We start from the raw sequence: 17,315 nt of genomic DNA, 5'->3' as shown, positions 1-17,315 counted from the left end.
CAAGTGGCTGGGACTACAGGCGCCCGCCACCACGCCCGGCTAATTTTTTGTATTTTTTTTTTAGTAGAGACGGGGTTTCACCATGTTAGCCAGGATGGTCTCCATCTCTTGACCTCGTGATCCGCCCACCTCGGCCTCCCAAAGTGCTGGGATAACATAAAGAATTCTAACTTGCTCTAAATTAGTTCCTATTACAACCTAAATGTACTGATAAAATCATGGCCCTGAACCAGAAACAGATGGATATTATCAGATCAAAGGACTGAGTTACACTTCCACGAATAAGGGTAATCTAGGTTATTCATTTTTCCTCGAAAGAATAAAAATAATCACCTGCCTAGGACTTCCTGATTTGGGGTGGCCCCACTCTAACAGACTCTACAGATACAAGACATGAAATGTGTTTGTTTATATTACCTGTACCAAGGGCTTCATCGCTTACCAACCTTATCACTGAGGCTCCGTTTTTCTCTTCGATCATTTTCATCAACCTCCATGTTTTCAATTCCTGAATCCACATCCACCTGGGACATGCTTAAAGTACAAAAGACAAATAAGCCTTTTACCTTTTATAAACCTGCACATGTCACTGTAGCTGCTCGGTGAGAAAAAGTTTTAAAGTATCAGTTAAATCAATCAGGAAAGCAAAATGATAATGGTTCATCTTCTTATTAATTTTTAAGAGTTCTCATAAATTAGGATCTAAATAATTTGTCTCTCATATATGTTGGAAATATTTTTCCTAAGTTGTCATTTTCTTGAGTTCACTTTTTAAAAGTATATCATTGGCCGAGTGCAGTGGTTCACGCCTGTAATCCCGACACTTTAGGAGGCCAAGGCAGGTGGATCACCTGAGGTCGGGAGTTCAAGATCAGCCTGACCAACATAGAGAAACCCCATCTCTACTAAAAATACAAAATTAGCTGGCCATGGTGGCACATGCCTGTAATCCCAGCTCCTCGGGAGGCTGAGGCAAGAGAATCACTTGAATCCGGGACGGATAGGTTGCGGTGAGCCAAGATCGCACCATTGCACTCCAGCCTGGGTAACAAGAGCGAAACTCCATCTCAAATAAACAAACAAATAAATAAATAAAAGTATATCATTAAAGTGGGTTATCTATATATAGTATTTTAAAATGACATGAAATTCAACCAGGTCAGGTATATCAGCATGCACCTATGGTCTGAGCTACCTAGGAGGCTGAAGCTGGACGATCACTTTAGCCCAGAAGTTTGAGGCTGTATGCACTATTACTGCGTCTGTGAATAACCACTATATCCCAGCGTGGGCAGCATAGCAAGACTCTGTCTCTAAAAAGAATTTAAAATTTTTAAAAATTTAATTAAGAAAATAAAAAATTTAACTGAAGTCTTATTACAAAAACTGGTTAAGTACATATTATTTCCCTCTGATTAAAGAATTGCCCTAGCACCATTTATTGCAAAGATCATCCTTTTTACATTAATATGAAATCTCCTATGTCACATGTCCAATTTTCATTAATGAGTGGGTCTATTTCTGGAGATTCATTACTGTTCTGTTAGACAACTGTCTGTCCCTGGTCAATACCACTTTGTCTGAATCACTAAAACTTCACTAGTCTTGATATCTGCTAGATCAATGTCTCCACCTTATTCTTCTACTTTAAGAGGCCTTAGCGATCCCTGGCTCTTTCCTCTTCTACACATACTTAGGAATCAGCCTGAGGAATTCCTTAAAAACCTTCCTGGGATTCTGACCAAAATTTTTTTCACTCGTAGAGATCAAATTGGGGAGAAGTAATATAATTATGTTACTGAGTTTTTATTACTTTCCAAGTATTAAGATCTTCTTTAAGGTCTATCAACAAACTTTAATAATTTTCTCTATAAAAATTTTATACTTCTTTTGCTAAATCTATTCCTAGGTACCATATGTTAATACTTTTTAATGAAATTGTGAATGGCACCTTTTTAAAAATTAAGTTTTCTAACTTTTTGTTGTTGGCAGACAGGAATGTAACTGATTTTAAATACACACTTCTTATAAGCAACTTGTTTATTTATACATAGAAAGTTTACATGCAAATAATTTTTTTTTTTTTTTTTTTGACAGAGTCTTGCTGTGTCACCCAGGCTGTAGTATAGTGGTGCAATCTCGGCTCACTCAACCTCTGCCTCCCAGGTTTAAGCCATTCTCCTGTCTCAGCCTCCAGAATAACTGGGATTATAGGCACGCGCCACCACGCCCGGCTAATTTTTTTTGTATATTTAGTGGAGACGGGGTTTTACCATGATAGCTAGGCTGGTCTCGAACTCCTGACCTCAAGTCTCCTGATCTGCTCGCCTCGGCCTCCCAAAGTGCTGGGATTACAGGCGTGAGCCACTGTGCCCAGCCAACATGTAAATAATCTATCTACAAATTATCACTGTTGTTTCTTCCATTCCAATCCTTACTTGTTTCACTGCACTGCTGAATACAAGAAGAAATAGCAGCCAGGCGCGGAGGCTCATGCCTGTAATCCCAGCAGGTGGGAGGCCGAGGCAGGTGGATCACAAGGTCAGGAGATCAAGACCATCCTGGTTAACACGGTGAAACCCTGTCTCTACTAAAAATACAAAAAAAATTAGCCAGGCGTGGTGGTGGACACCTATAGTCCCAGCTACTCAGGAGGCTGAGGCAGGAGAATAGCTTTAACCCAGGGGGTGGAGCTTGCAGTGAGCAGAGATCGCACCACTGCACTCCATCCTGGGCGACAGAGCAAGACTCTGTCTCAAAAAAAAAAAAAAAAGAACAAGAAATAGTAGTCATCCTTGTTCTTATTGCTGTTTTACAGAAAATGATGCTAACTTCTCACTATTGAATAGGAGAGTTGGTAGAGTTTATTGGCAGATGCCCTTTATATAAGTTAGAGTAAGACAGGCTATACTGTAGTAATACATACACTCTGAAATCTTAGAGGCTTAACACTGTAAGGATTTAGTTCTTGCTTACACAAAGTCTGATGAGAGTGAAGCATCCTTACTCCATCTTTAATCTATGCCATCTGCAATACACAGCCTCCAAGGTCACTGGAGCAAGAGAAGAGGGGGATGGAGGAGGAACATCGGCTCAACTGCCTTCATCTAAAAGTGACACATGTCACTCTAGTTCATAGTCTACCAGACAGAACTAGTCATTGGCCCCAATTTAACTGTAAAAGAGAATGGGAAATATGCTGGGGAGCATGTAGAATATTTGCTGAACTTTGTCTGTGCCACACTGTGAGTGTAAGGATACTCCTTTCTGTTCCTCATTTTCTTATTATCATGAATTAATGTGGAATTTTATCAAACTCTTGCAGCTACCAACATTATAAGGATTTTCTTTTTAATATACAATATGGTAGAAGATATGTATAGATTTTCTAATGTCAATGTATCCTTACATTCCTAAAGTCAGCCTAAATTGATCATGATATACTATATTTATATTATATTATATTATATTATTTTAAAACAAACTTAATTGAAATATAAGATGCCTATAATCCCAGCACTTTGGGAGGCCGAGATGGGTGGATCACTTGAGGTCAGGAGTCCGACGCCAGCCTGTCCAACATGGTGAAAGCCCGTCTCAACTAAAAATTCAAAAATTAGCCAGGTGTGGTGGCCCATGTCTGTAATCCCAGCTATTCGGGAGGCTGAGGCAGAAGAACTGCTTGAACCCGGGAGGCAGAGGTTGCAGTGAGCCGAGATCATGCCACAACACTCCAGTATAGGAGACAGAGTGAGACTCTGTCTCCAAAAAAAAATAAAGATAAATGCTTGAGGGAATGGACACCCAATTTTCCATGTGTTTATTTATTTATTACTATTTTTTGAGACAAAGTCTCACTCTGTTGCCCAAGCTGGAGTGCAGCAGTGAGATCTCAGCTCACTGCAACCTCCATCTCCCAAGCAACTCTTCTGCCTCAGCCTCCCAAGTAGCCGGGACTACAGGTATACGCCACCATGCATATTTTTAGCAGACGTGGGGTTTCACTATGTTGGCCAGGCTGGTCTTGAACTCCTGACCTCGTGATCCACCCACCTCGGCCTCCCAAAGTGTTGGGATTACAGGCGTGGGCCACCATGCCCGGCCCCCATGATGTGTTTATTTTATTTTTATTTATTTATTTTTTTGAGACGGAGTTTCCCTCTTGTTGAACAGGCTGGAGTGCAATGGCACAATCTCGGTTTATGGCAAACTCTGCCTCCAGGATTCAAGCTATTCTTCTGCCTTAGCCTCCCGAGTAGCTGGGATTACAGGCATGTGCCACCACACCCAGCTAATTTTGTATTTTTAGTAGAGGTGCGGTTTCTCCATGTTGGTCAGGCTAGTCTAGAACTCCCAACCTCAGGTAATCTGCCCACCTCGGCCTCCCAAAGTGCTCGGATTACAGGCGTGCGCCACCGCGCCCAACCCCCATGATGTGTTTATTACACATTGCATGCCTGTACCAAAATATCTCAACTACCCCTTAAACATATACATCTACTATGTATCCACTAAAATTAAAAATTGAAAATAAAAACAGGCCCAGCTTGTTTCTTTGTTTAAATCTGTAAATGTCTTTATTTCCCTTTGCTTTAAACAGTTCCAGGCCAGGCGCAGTGGCTCATGCCTGTAATCCAAGCACTTTGGAAGGGCAGGAGGATCATTTGAGGCCCAGAGTTTGAGAACAGCCTGGGCAACATAAGGAGACCCTGTCTCTACCAAAAATTTAAAAATTAGTCAAGTACGGTAGCATATGCCTATAGTCCAAGCTAATTTGGAGGTTGAGGTGGGAGCACTGCATGAGCCTGGGAGGTCGCAAGGCTGCAGTGAGTCATGACAGCAGCACTGCATTCCTGCCTGAATAAAAGAGTGAGACCCCTTTTGTCTCGAAAAAAAGTCAGGAGTTCGAGACCAGCCTGACCAACAGGATGAAACCCCGTCTCTACCAAAAATAAATACAAAACTTAGCCAGGTGTGGTGGCCCACGCCTGTAGTCCCAGCTACTAGGGAGGCTGAGGCATGAGAAGTGCTTGAACCCTGGAAGCAGAGGCTGCAGTCGAGCAGAGACTGCGCCACTGCACTCCACCTTGGGTGACAGAGTGAGACCCTGTTTCGAAAAAAAAGAGAGAGAAAAGAAAACATAAAAAAGAAAAAGGGCGGTTCCACAGGAGTTCACATTTCCCAGTTGACAGTTACTTTCTTTCAACTATTATTCTGCCATCCTGTGGCCTCCACCATTGAGATATTTGGCTGTCATTTCTTTTCTAGATAATCTCTCTTTTCACTCTGTCTGCTTTAATGGTCTTTGTCTCTGCAAGGAGTGGGGGCATTTATATTTAAATAAATAAATAAATAAATAGGTTTTTGTCACCAGTGTTCTACAATTTCACAATAAAATGTGTAGGTATGACTTTCTCTTTGTTTATTCTGCTTGGGATTCACTAGGCTTCCTAAATCTGAAGATTCATATCATTTACCAACTCTCAACAAAAATTCAATCATTTATTATAATTTTTTTTTTTTTTTGAGACAGACTCTCACCCTGTTGCTTAGGCTGGAGTGCAGTGGTGTGATCTCAGCTTACTGCAATCTCCGCTTCCCGGGTTCAAGCAATTCTCCTGCCTCAGCCTCCCGAGTAGCTAGGATTACAGGGGCATGCCACCACAACCCACTCATTTTTGTATTTTTAGTAGATATGGGGTTTCAACATGTTGGCCAGGCTGGTCTCGAACTCCTGACCTCAAGTGAATGCCTGCCTCGGCCTCCCAAAGTGCTGGGATTACAGGTGTAAGCCACTGCTCCTGGCCTGATTTTTTTTTAAATAATATCTTTCAAACCAGTAGAGAAAAAAACGTGGAATAAAAGTGAGCAGAAGGAAATCTCCCCAACTCTCTATTCTCCCTTTTTGATATTTAGATATATGCTGGACCCCTGTTCTCTTTTTCTTCTTTTTGAAAGCTGAACATCTGCATTCACAATTTTAATGTTCTACCTAGAAATTTCAATCCTACATACATTTCATGAGAAACCAAGGACTCTGTCCTCTATATCTCTAAATATCTTTTATATTTTTCATCTCCTTTGTTCTTTATGGTATGTTCTGGGTAATTTCTTCAGCGCTTTCGGTTTGTCAATTCTTCCTTCAGCTATGTCTAACCCCTATTTAACTCTTACAGCAAGTTGTCAATGTGAATTACCTTTTCATTTCTAGATATTCTATTTGGTGGTGGTGGTTGTTGTTGTTGTTATTATTATTATTATTATTATTGATGCAGAGTCTCACTCTGTCACCTAGGCTGGAGGGCAGTGACGTGATCTCAGCTCACTGTAGCCTATGCCTCCCAGGTTCAAGCGATTCTCCTGCCTCGCCTCCCAAGTAGCTGGGACTACAGGCATGCACCACTACACCCAGCTAATTTTTGTATTTTTAGTGGAGACGGGGTTTCACGATGTTGGCCAGGTTGGTCTTGAACTCCTGGCCTCAAGTGATTCATGTCTCCCAGTTTCCCACAGTGCTGGGATTACAGGTGTGAGCCACCAAGCCCAGCCCCTTATTCATATTTTTAATTCTCCCTTTTTTTTTTTTTTTTGAGATGGAGTCTCACTCTGTTGCCCAGGCTGGAGTGCAGTGGCACAATCTTGGTTCACTGCAACCTCCACCTCCTGGGTTCAAGTGATTCTCCTGCCTCAGCCTCCCCAGTAGCTGGGATTACAGGTGCCTGTCACCAGGCCCAGTTAATTTCTTGTATTTTGAGTAGAGAGAGAGTTTCCAGGTTGGTCTTGAACTTCTGACCTCAAGTGATCTGCCTGCCTCGGCCTCCCAAAGTGCTAGGATCACAGGCATGAGCCATCAAGCCCGGACTTAATTCCCCTTTTCATCTGTTTAGCCCACTGACGCGAACCGAAGGCACTGCTTGAGGCGAGAGGAGCCAGATCCAAGGAGTCTGACTTGCTCAACCACGAAAGGAATCAATACCTCAGCCACCCTTATCACCCATTTTTGGCACATATGCAACACAGGAGGGCTGTTTCAAGACACCCTGATCCTTATGAAGCAAACAGGGTATTTGGCTTCCCTGTCTAAAATATTCCAAACTTTTAAATTTCACTAATCAGTAAAAGTTTTAGGGAGAGGCATATGCTTGCCAACTTTATATTTACAAAATGAGAACAACAGATTTCTTTTTTTAACTGACTACACCATTATTTCATAAAAGACATTAAACACACAAGCATAGTGGGCCAGGCACGGTGGCTCATGCCTGTAATCCCAGTTCTTTGGGAGGCTGAGGCAGGCAGATCTCTTGAGGCCAGGAGTTTGAGACCAGCCTGGCCAACAGGTGAAACCCTGTCTCTACCTAAAATATAAAAATTAGTCAGGCACGGTGGCACACGCCTGTAATCCCAGCTACTCAGGTAGCTGAGGCAGGAGAATCACTTGAACTTGGGAGGCGGAGTTTGCAGTGAGCCCTGATCATACCACTGCACTCCAGACTGGGTGACAAGAGTGAGACTCTGTCTCAACAACAAGGGTATGAAGAACATCTCTGAATAATACAAAATCTTTAAATGTAATACGTTTGACCCTAATTTGCTAAGGACTGGCATGGGTCTCCAGCTGGCATTTCTGACTATGGACTAGAGACTAAAGTGAATGGATCTTTCTCTTTCCCTAAATAAAAGAGCATATTAGAAAACTGGCTTCATTTTACCTTTTCTCACATGAGACACCATCGATATCCATGCTCTGGGAACGTGAGAGAGACTGAGATTGCGTTTCAAGGCTATTAGAGGGCGAGCTGCTGAGAGAACTGACTCCTTCACTGCTCTGGCTTCGATGGGCTACTCCTAAACAGAAAACACAGGAAGGATGAAGCCCCATGGGAAATAATGTTCAAGTTATTTGTAATAGCAACAGTAAACACGCACAGTCTGCAGTCACACTGTCATGACATTGCAGCAACCGAGGAATTTCTATCAGAAGATCATATAAAAAGCTGGAAACAATAATAAAATCATAGGAACATCACTAAGAAATCATAAGTTATCAATATACTTCATATGAGGTTGGTAACAGAGCTACACCTAATGCCTAAAACTCACCCCTCATCACCTCTCTTGCACCAATTCAAACTATGGTCCACAAATACAAATCAGAAACATAAATTAACTTCCATGATAGTCCAGAAAAATCCTTGGAATGCACCCAAAAGAAGAGATATTAATAAATCAGGCCATTGCAGTGGCTCATGCCTGGAATCCCAGCACTTTGGGAGGCCAAGGCAGATGGACAACCTGAGGTTGGGAGTTCGAGACCAGCCTGGCCAACATGGTGAAACCTCATCTCTACTAAAAATATAAAAATTAGCTGGGCGCCTGTAATCCCAGCTACTCAGGAAGCTGAGGTAGGAGAATCCCTTGAATCTGGGAGGAAGAGGTTGCAGTGAGCCAAGATCACAACACGCACTCCAGCCCAGGCGACAGAGCAAGACTCCATCTCAAAAACAACAAAAGGATATATTAATAAACCTACAGAAAAATGTGTGATAAAGCGAGTATAATAAAATGTTAATGAGACCAGGCATGGTGGCTCATGCCTATAATCCCAGAACTTTGGGAAGTCGAGGCAGGTGAATTACAAGGTCAGGAGATTGAGACCATCCTGGCTAACATGGTAAAACCCAGTCTCTACTAAAAATACAAAAAAATTAGCTGGCCAGCCTGGCTAACACAGTGAAACCCCGTCTCTACTAAAAAATACAAAAAACTAGCCAGGCGAGGTGGCGGGCGCCTGTAGTCCCAGCTACTCAGGAGGCTGAGGCAGGAGAATGGTGTAGACCCAGGAGGCGGAGCTTGCAGTGAGCTGAGATCCGGCCACTGCACTCCAGCCTGGGCAACAAAGCAAGACTCCGTCTCCAAAAAAAAAAAAAAAAAAAAATTAGCTGGGCGTGGTGGTGGACACCTGTAGTCCCAGCTACTCGGGAGGCTGAGGCAGGAGAATCGCTTGAACCCAGGAGGCAGAGGTTGCAGTGAGCCAAGATTGCGCTACTGCACTCCAGCCTGGGCAACAGAGTGAGACTGTTAATGTTAAATTTTTAAAAAGTGAATGACAGAATCTGGATGGTGAGTATACGGGTGTTCCCTGCAAATTTCTCTCAACTTTCCTGTATGTTTAAAATTTTTATAATAAAATGTTGAAAAAAATATAAGAGAACTCAACAATGTCCTTTGATATAGATTGATCCATTTATTGGTTGGACACCTTAGTGGAAATTAAAAACCTGACACTTTGCTGCCCTCACAGAGCTGACAGTATAGTGAAACTGTAGTCATTAGCATAGGGACAGATGATTTCTCACAACAATTTCCTCATCGATGTCTCTAAAATCATGTTTTACATTGAAATTTTAAAAATTACTTTAACTCTATGAATATCTTCCCATGAAAAAAGAAGAATGTTTACCCAGGCATTTGCAAATACTTTAAAAAATATATATCTATAGTGCTGAAAAGGAAAATGACACGTTTTAAAAAACTATTGGCTAGGCACGATGGCTCACACCTGTAATCTCAGCACTTTGGGGGGCCGAGGAAGGTGGCTCATTTGAGGTCAGGAGTTTGAGACCAGCATGGCCAATGTGGTAAAATCCTGTTTCTACTTAAAATACAAAATTTAGCTGGGCATGGTGGCGCACGCCTATAATCCCAGCTACTTGGGAAACTCAGGCAGGAGAATCGCATTAACTTGGGAGGTGGAGGTTGCAGTGAGCCAAGATCACCCCACTGCACTGCAGCCTGGGTGACAAAGCAAGACTCCACCTCAAAAAAAAAAAAAAAAAAAAGATATGAAAATTTGAGTTACCCGTTGTAGTGAAAACAATTACTGAATAAATATAATTTTAACCCTTCCAGCATTCTGTGAAAGCAAACTTGCTACCTTTTAATGTTTCTCTTCAATGAAGAATGTTACAAAACATTTATTCATTCCTGAAAGCAGTTCTTCACATGTACTAATTTATTAAAACTTCTGCACGACTTACGAAGGAAATAAGAAGGAACTTGATACCAAAGAACTGAATATGGAAAGGGAAAATAGTAACTTTAAGTGGAAAAACATGGCCAGCACTAACTTAAGCATGTGATGATGTTTTAACAGCACCAGGGACATCATGTGGATATTACATACCCCTGATACAACGTGATGGGAACGGCACTTCACCTGTGTGACAAAATCTTCCCCAAAACCCACAACCCCAGTCTCACCATGAGGAAAACACCAGACAAAGCCAAATCAAGGGACATTCTACAAAGTACTGACTAGTATTCTTCAAAATTGTCAAGATCATGAAAACAGGACTGAGATACTGTCATAGACCAATGGAGACTAAGGAGACTCATGTTTAGTTAAAATCATATTCAGGCTAATTCCTTAGTTTTGACAAATGAACCAGATATTAACATTAGGGGAAACTGGATGAAGGGTACACAGGAATCCTGTATATTATCTTCATAACTTCTCTATACATTGAAAGTTAGTCTAAAATAAACATTTATTTTACAAAAAAACCAGGACTGGACACCGGTTCCATCATTTCTAGTTTTCTAATCTTAACCAAATCTTCTTACTTAATATTTTTACCTATGCTCTACAATACTGTTATCTGTGCAGCCTACTTCGTAGTTCTACTTCGAGGAGCCAATGAAAAAAAACAATGTGAATGTGTTTACAAGTTCTATAGATATACCTGTATGCGTCAGACAAGAACAGAATGAGAAATCAGATTTGCCTTGTTACCACAACATCTGCTCTGGTCTTGCCCACTTTTAGCATATTTAAGTACTAAAAAAGAGAGGGGGAGGCCAGGCATGGTGGCTCAAGTCTGTAATCCCAGCACTTTGGGAGGCTGAGGGGGTAGATCACTTGAGGTCAGGAGTTTGACACCAGCCTGGTGAAACTCTGTGTCTACTAAAAATACAAACATTAGCCGGGTGTGGTGGCACACGCCTATAGTCCCAGCTACTCGGGAGGCTGAGGCACGAGAATTGCTTGAACCCGGGAGGCAGAGGCTGCAGTGAGATCATGCCACTGCACTCCATCCTGGGCAACAGAGTGAGACTACATCTCAAAAAAAGAGGAAAGAGAGGGGGAACCTTATCCTACCACTGTTCAATGACTTTTCCCTCTCAAGCTATCATTTCAAATAATCACACAAGTGTAATTCCTGTGGATCCACTGATGCTTCTACAGTGGCATTACTTGTTAAAAGTAACTCACAGTGAACAAACAAATGTAATTTAATCTACCTAACTACTGTAGCTAAAAAGGATATATGCATAAAACTGGATTTTGAGTCCCCCCAGTCCTCATACCTCATTTATCTCTACATCTAAGGTCATTTCCTCTCCCCTGCACCCCTCCCTGATAACTAAGAATACATTTCACAGTGAGTATTTAATAGTCACTGAACACTTTGGGAGGCCAAGGCGGGCGGATCACCTGAGGTCAGGAGTTCAAGAACAGCGTGGCCAACAGGGCGAAACCCTGTCTCTACTAAAAAATACAAAAAAATAGCTGGGCATGGCGGTGGGCGCTTGTAATCCCAGCTACCCAGGAGGCAGGAGAACTGCTTGAATCTGGGAGGCGGAGGTTGCAGTGAGGCGAGATGGCGCCACTGTACTCTAACCTGGGTAACAGGGCAAAACTCCTTCTAAAAGAAAAACAAAGTCACTGAATACAAGAGAGCTTTGAGGGTATTTTCTAAATTTATGGCAGCCACATCAAATGGATGCTATTAGTGAACTCTGTACTTGTTCTTAGTACCTTAGTTTCTCTATAAAATGATAGAACTGATGTTTAAAAAAAAATCTCTAACACTTTACAGTCCCATTAAAGTTATAAATTACGTGTTGCTATTTTTTGAAAACCATGCTGCATAGTTTACAATAACAAATCTAAATACTCCATTATGCACCCCCTGTCAAAACAGTGACAAATTTTAGAAACAAAAGAGAAACTGAACCACACAACCTTGGCTGGTGAACATTTTCTGACCCTTCACAAAGGCTTTCTCTCAGGTCAGGGCTGAACTAGTCTCTTTCATCTACCACATTCAGGGAGCCCCGGGAAGACGGGAAGACGCACCACCTGATTAAACAGAACCGCCTGAAGTCAAGAGGCCTGAGGCCACAAGGTAACAAGTTATTTTCATTCTTTAGGATCACAATATTTCCTGTCACTAGGAGAAGAAAGGAACAAAGGAGTTTTGCTTCACTAAGGATAGGGGATGGGTACGGTGACAGGCCAAGGTGTGGCTCTCAGTCTACTTCAGGGGATGAATCCTGCCAAACCTGACCAATGTCCACTTGCTGGAGGCTGGCTAGGGCTTGATGTTAAAGCTCTCCAGGTATGAACATTCAACTCTAGGTGTTAAAGGTGACAAATTCTTCTGAATCCAAAGATTTCAAAATCTTAACTTTTTCTTAAACTTACTTCCCTTGGATTCCAATTGGGAAACTGGAGAGAGGCCGGGTACAGTGGCTCATGCCTGTAATCCTAACACTTTGGGAGGCCAAGGTAGGGGGATCGCTTGACCCCAGGAGTCTGCGACCAGCATCACCAACATGGTGAAACCCCATCTCTACTAAAAATACAAAAAAAATTAGCCAGGCATGGTGGCGGGCGCCTGTAATTCCAGCTACTCAGGAGGCTGAAGCAGTAGAATTGCTTGAACCTGGGAGATGGAGGCTACAGTGAGCCAAGATTGCGCCACTGCACTCCAGCCTGGGCGACTGAGCAAGACGATGTCGCAAAACAAAAAGAAATAAAAAAAAGAAAACTAAAGAGAGATGGTGAAGAAACCTCCCAGTGTAGTCCCAAATCAATGCAGTCAACCCTACTACTTCCTGGATACCTATTATGAGCTCAACAGATAAAAGAGAAATACAAGAAAGTTTCTTTTTCAGAGTTTTCAATCTAGTTTGGAAGACAAGATAAATGTACCCAAAACTAAGAGTGGTTTGTGTGGCACAATCTCTACTGGTTATAGGCCTTTTGGGGTGAATATATATGTTGACTGGGACAGCAACAGAGAACATGCTCTGAAAATCAAGATAGTGAATTACATGAAGAGGGTGGAACATGATTACAGAGCACTTTGCAAGCCCTCAGATTAGATTATAATTGGAAATAAGGAGATGAGGAAGGCTTTCAAGCAGGTGAGTGACACATATTATCTTTCCCACCAAGCCATAAGATCTTTAAGGGACAGGAACACATGGTATAGAAACCACTCTCACAATATTTGCCCCTGGGCCTTTGCTAGGCTCGGACACATGACAAAGGCCATGAAAGCAGCACCGTGGCACAGTTCACATCCCACTGTGTGGGGAGAGTGCTAGTGGGCAGTTTGGAGTCAGAAGCAGACAGCTGGTAAAACTACAGGCACAGCAGAGGTTGCAGGATCAGGTTAGCAAAAATGGGGCAGGGGGTGGGGGCTACAGATAGGGAAAAGTACAAGAATCAACCCCAAGTCAAAACAGGAAGTGTATTGATTCCCAGCACTGCACGCTTCTCATGAACAAGACACCATCAGCGCTTTTACCAGATTTACAAAGTAATTAGTATGACCCTAGAATAATGCTATAAGATGAAGCCCAGAACTAATAAAACATACCCCTTTGCTGGCCTAAAGCCCACTCTAATTCGAGGAAGTGCCCATGCCAGCATAGGACATACCTATTCTAACTCAGAATTAAAATGTACAAGCAAAAAGCAAAGGATTTCAACCACGGCTAGGAGCCTCCTGAACTCAGTAGCCTTTTAGGGGTCCTGCTGCAGCCCTGAGGCCTTGAGGCTTCTGTCTGAGCCTCTACCTCTAGCCAGCTGCTTAACCACCCTGGAATTCTCTCTTTCTCCCAAGCTAGACCAAATAGAAGAGAAAAAAAAAAAAGAAAAAAAGATTTTAATACAGCAATCAATGATAGGACCAAAGTTATAACTTCGTTGTCATTGTGGATAGCATTCTTAGCCAAAGACAACTTACCATAAAAGAATGGCTTCGATTTTGTTGACATTCCTACAGATGTATTAATAAGCAATCATAATGTTTATTAAAGACTCAAAATTGGAGAAGGAAAATGAGGGGAAATTGAAGATGACTATTTCAGCCCTGTCTTGCATCAATCATTGGCAAGTCCATTCTTGCCCCGGGACCTTTGCGTCTGTTTTTCTTCTGTCTGCAAAGATCGCCCCACAGATATCCACTTGGTTTGCTCACTCACTTCATTCAGGCCTCTGCTAAAAATGTCACATTCTTCTAGAACCAGAAATATCACTTGACCCAGCAATCCCATTACTGGGTATATACCCAAAGGATTATAAATCATTCTACTATAGAGACACATGTACACGTATGTTTATTGCAGTACTATTTACAATAGCAAAGACTTGGAACCAACCCAAATGCCCATCGATGATAGACTGAAAAAAAAACGTGGTACATATACACCATGCAATACTATGCAGCCATAAAAAAGAATGAGATCATGTCCTTTACAGGGACATGGATGAAGGTGGAAGCCACCATCCTCAGTAAACTGACACAGAAACAGAAAACCAAACACTGCATGTTCTCACTCATAAGTGGGAGTTGAACAATGAGAACACAGGGACCCAGGGAGGGGAGCAACACACTGGGGCCTATTGCGGGGAGGGTGGGCACAAGGTGAGGGAGAGCATTAGGACAAATACCTAACGCATGCGAGGCTTAAAATCTAGATGACGGGTTGATGGGTGCAGCAAACCATCATGGCACATGTGTACCTATGGAACAAACCTGCACGTTCTGCATGTGTATCCCGGAACTTAAAGTTAAAAAAAAAAACAAAAGTCACCTTCTTAATAGGACCTACAGCAATTATGTACACACCCCCAGCGGTACTTATGCCAACATACTGGTCTCTTTTCCTCTATAATTACCGTCATCTGAAAGATTTTATGGTTTTGTTTGTTTTTGTTTTTTGAGACAGAGTCTCACTCTGTTGTCCAGGCTGGAGTGCATGGCACAATCTCGGCTCACTGCTACCTCAACTTCCCAGATTCAAGTGATTCTCATGCCTCAGCCTCCCCAGTAGCTGGGCCTACAGGTGCACACTACCACACCTGGCTAATTTGTGTATTTTTTGGTAGAGGTAAGGTCTCACTATGTTGTCCAGGTTGGTCTTAAACCCTGGGTTCAAGCGATCCTCCCACCTAGACCTCCCAAAGCGCTAGGATTACAGGCATGAGCCGCCATGCCCAGCTGGGTATTTAAATTGTTTTCTCTCACTAAAATATAAGCCACATAGCCTAGAACAGAACCTACTGCATAGGGGGATTTAAATAAATATGATGTATTAAGTGAAGCCTATGTGAATTTAGAGCATTCAATAAATCAATGTAACAACCAACATAAACAAACAGATAAAACACACCAAACAAATCTGGAGGGATAAGAATAGGCCAGGAACAGTGGCTCATGCCTGTAGTCCCAATACATTGGGAGGCCAAGGTGGGAGGATCACTTGAGCCCAGGTTTTGAACCAACTTGGGTAACACAGTGAGAACTCGTCTGCACAAATAATTAAAAAATTAGGATGGGCGTGGTGGCAATTCCAGCACTTTGGGAGGCCACGGCGGGCAGATCACCTGAGGTCAGGAGTTTGAGTACAGCCTGGTCAACATGGTGAAATCTTGTCTCTACTAAAAATACAAAAATTAGCAGGGCGTGGTGGCCGGTGCCTGTAATCCCAGCTACTCGGGAGGCTGAGGCAGGAGAATTGCTTGAACCCGGGAGGCGGAGGTTGCAGCGAGCCGAGATCGCATCATTACACTCCAGCCTAGGCAACAAGAGCGAAACTCCAACTCAAAAATATATATATATATATTAGCCAGGCGTAGTGACGCATGTTGGAAGGGTGAGGCGGAAGGATCACTTGAGCCTGGGAGGTTGAGGCAGCAGTGAGTTGAGATTCCATTGCTGCACTCCAGCCTGGGTGACAAAGTGGGACCCTGTCTCAAAAAACCTGGTGGGTAGAGGTTGCGGTGAGCTGAGATCATGCCATTGTATGCCAGCCTGGACAACAAGAGCGAAACTTCGTCTCAATAATAATAATACTGTTGTTTATAAAAAGTAGAATTTTTAAAAATATATAAAACGTTATTATTTATGACAGTCAACATTCTGTACAATAGATCACTAAAGCTTTTTCCTCTGATCTAGCTGAAATTTTGTACCCTTTGATCCACATCTCCTTCCTCATCCACCCCCATTCCCCAGCCTCTGGTAACCACCATCTACTCTCTATTTGTATGAGTTCAACTTTTTAAGCTCCCACATATGAGTGAAAACATGCAATATTTGCCTTTCTGTGCCTAGCTTATTTCACTTAGCATGGTGTCTTCCAAGTTCATCCATGTTGCCACAAATGACAGAATTTATTTCTTTTTGAAGGCTGAATAATATTCCATTGTGGATACATATCACAGTTTCTTCTCCCATTTATCTGAAGATGGATTCTTTAGGTTGCCTCCATACCTTGGCTATTTGGAATAATGCTGCAATGAACATGAGTGCAGGTATCTCTTCAGCATATAAATCTAATTCCTTTGGATATATACTCAGAGTGGGACTGCCAGATCATATGGTAGCTCTAGTTTTAGTTTTCTGAGGGACCTCCATATTGTTTTGTAAAATAGCTATATAAATTTACACTCTCACCAAGGTACAATTTTTTTCTTTCTTTCTTTCTTTTTTTTTTTTTGAGATGGAGTCTCACTCTCACCACACTGGAGCGCATGGCGTGATCTTGGCTCACTGCAACCTCTGCCTCCTGGGTTCAAGCGATTCTCCCGCCTCAGCTTCCAGAGTAGCTGGGATTACAGGCACCCACCACCATGCCCAGCTAATTTTTGTATTTTTAGTAGAGACGGGGTTTTACCACGTTGGCCAGGCTGGTCTCAATCTCCTGACCTCATGATCCCCCCGATCTTGGCCTCCGAAAGTGCTGGGATTACAGGTGTGAGCCACCACACCGGGCCGGTAGAATTTTCAATCAGATAAACGCCTGTGTGAAAATGCTCCAAAAAAACCAACAACGCATAGCCAGGAGCCTGAGAAAGTGACTATTTGTGGCTGTACTCTGTTAAGTACAGGACACCAGCATCTGCACCTCTTCATAAGTTCATGCCCTCATGCTAAACAGTGAGCCCCTGGAGGCCCCTAACTGAGACTTCCCCATCCTGCATTCCTAGCTCTCAATACAGTGCCCAACAGACA

The 17,315-nt window shown here is 42.6% G+C and overlaps 2 protein-coding genes across 5 annotated transcripts in view; one reads left to right on the top strand and one right to left on the bottom strand.

Annotated features, from left to right (window-relative positions):
* Positions 1-17,315, top strand: part of CTNNBIP1 (catenin beta interacting protein 1) — a 668,528-nt gene that overhangs the window by 404,152 nt on the left and 247,061 nt on the right. The gene's annotated exons all lie outside the window — the stretch shown is intronic.
* The window catches only part of UBE4B (ubiquitination factor E4B), a 148,120-nt gene that overhangs the window by 82,632 nt on the left and 48,173 nt on the right, over positions 1-17,315 (bottom strand). For all 4 annotated transcript variants that reach the window (XM_050787989.1, XM_050787997.1, XM_050788013.1 and 1 more), the window contains exons 3-4: positions 7,713-7,848; positions 447-534 (exon numbers count right to left, since the gene is read on the bottom strand). In XM_050787989.1, coding sequence (XP_050643946.1) covers positions 447-534; positions 7,713-7,848 — 224 coding nt within the window. The remainder of the gene's footprint in view (positions 1-446; positions 535-7,712; positions 7,849-17,315) is intronic.

Source organism: Macaca thibetana, chromosome 1 (assembly GCF_024542745.1).
Source record: "Macaca thibetana thibetana isolate TM-01 chromosome 1, ASM2454274v1, whole genome shotgun sequence".
Lineage (NCBI taxonomy): Eukaryota > Metazoa > Chordata > Mammalia > Primates > Cercopithecidae > Macaca > Macaca thibetana.
Note: the sequence above shows the minus strand (reverse complement) of the source record. Positions and strands in the feature narration are given on the sequence as shown.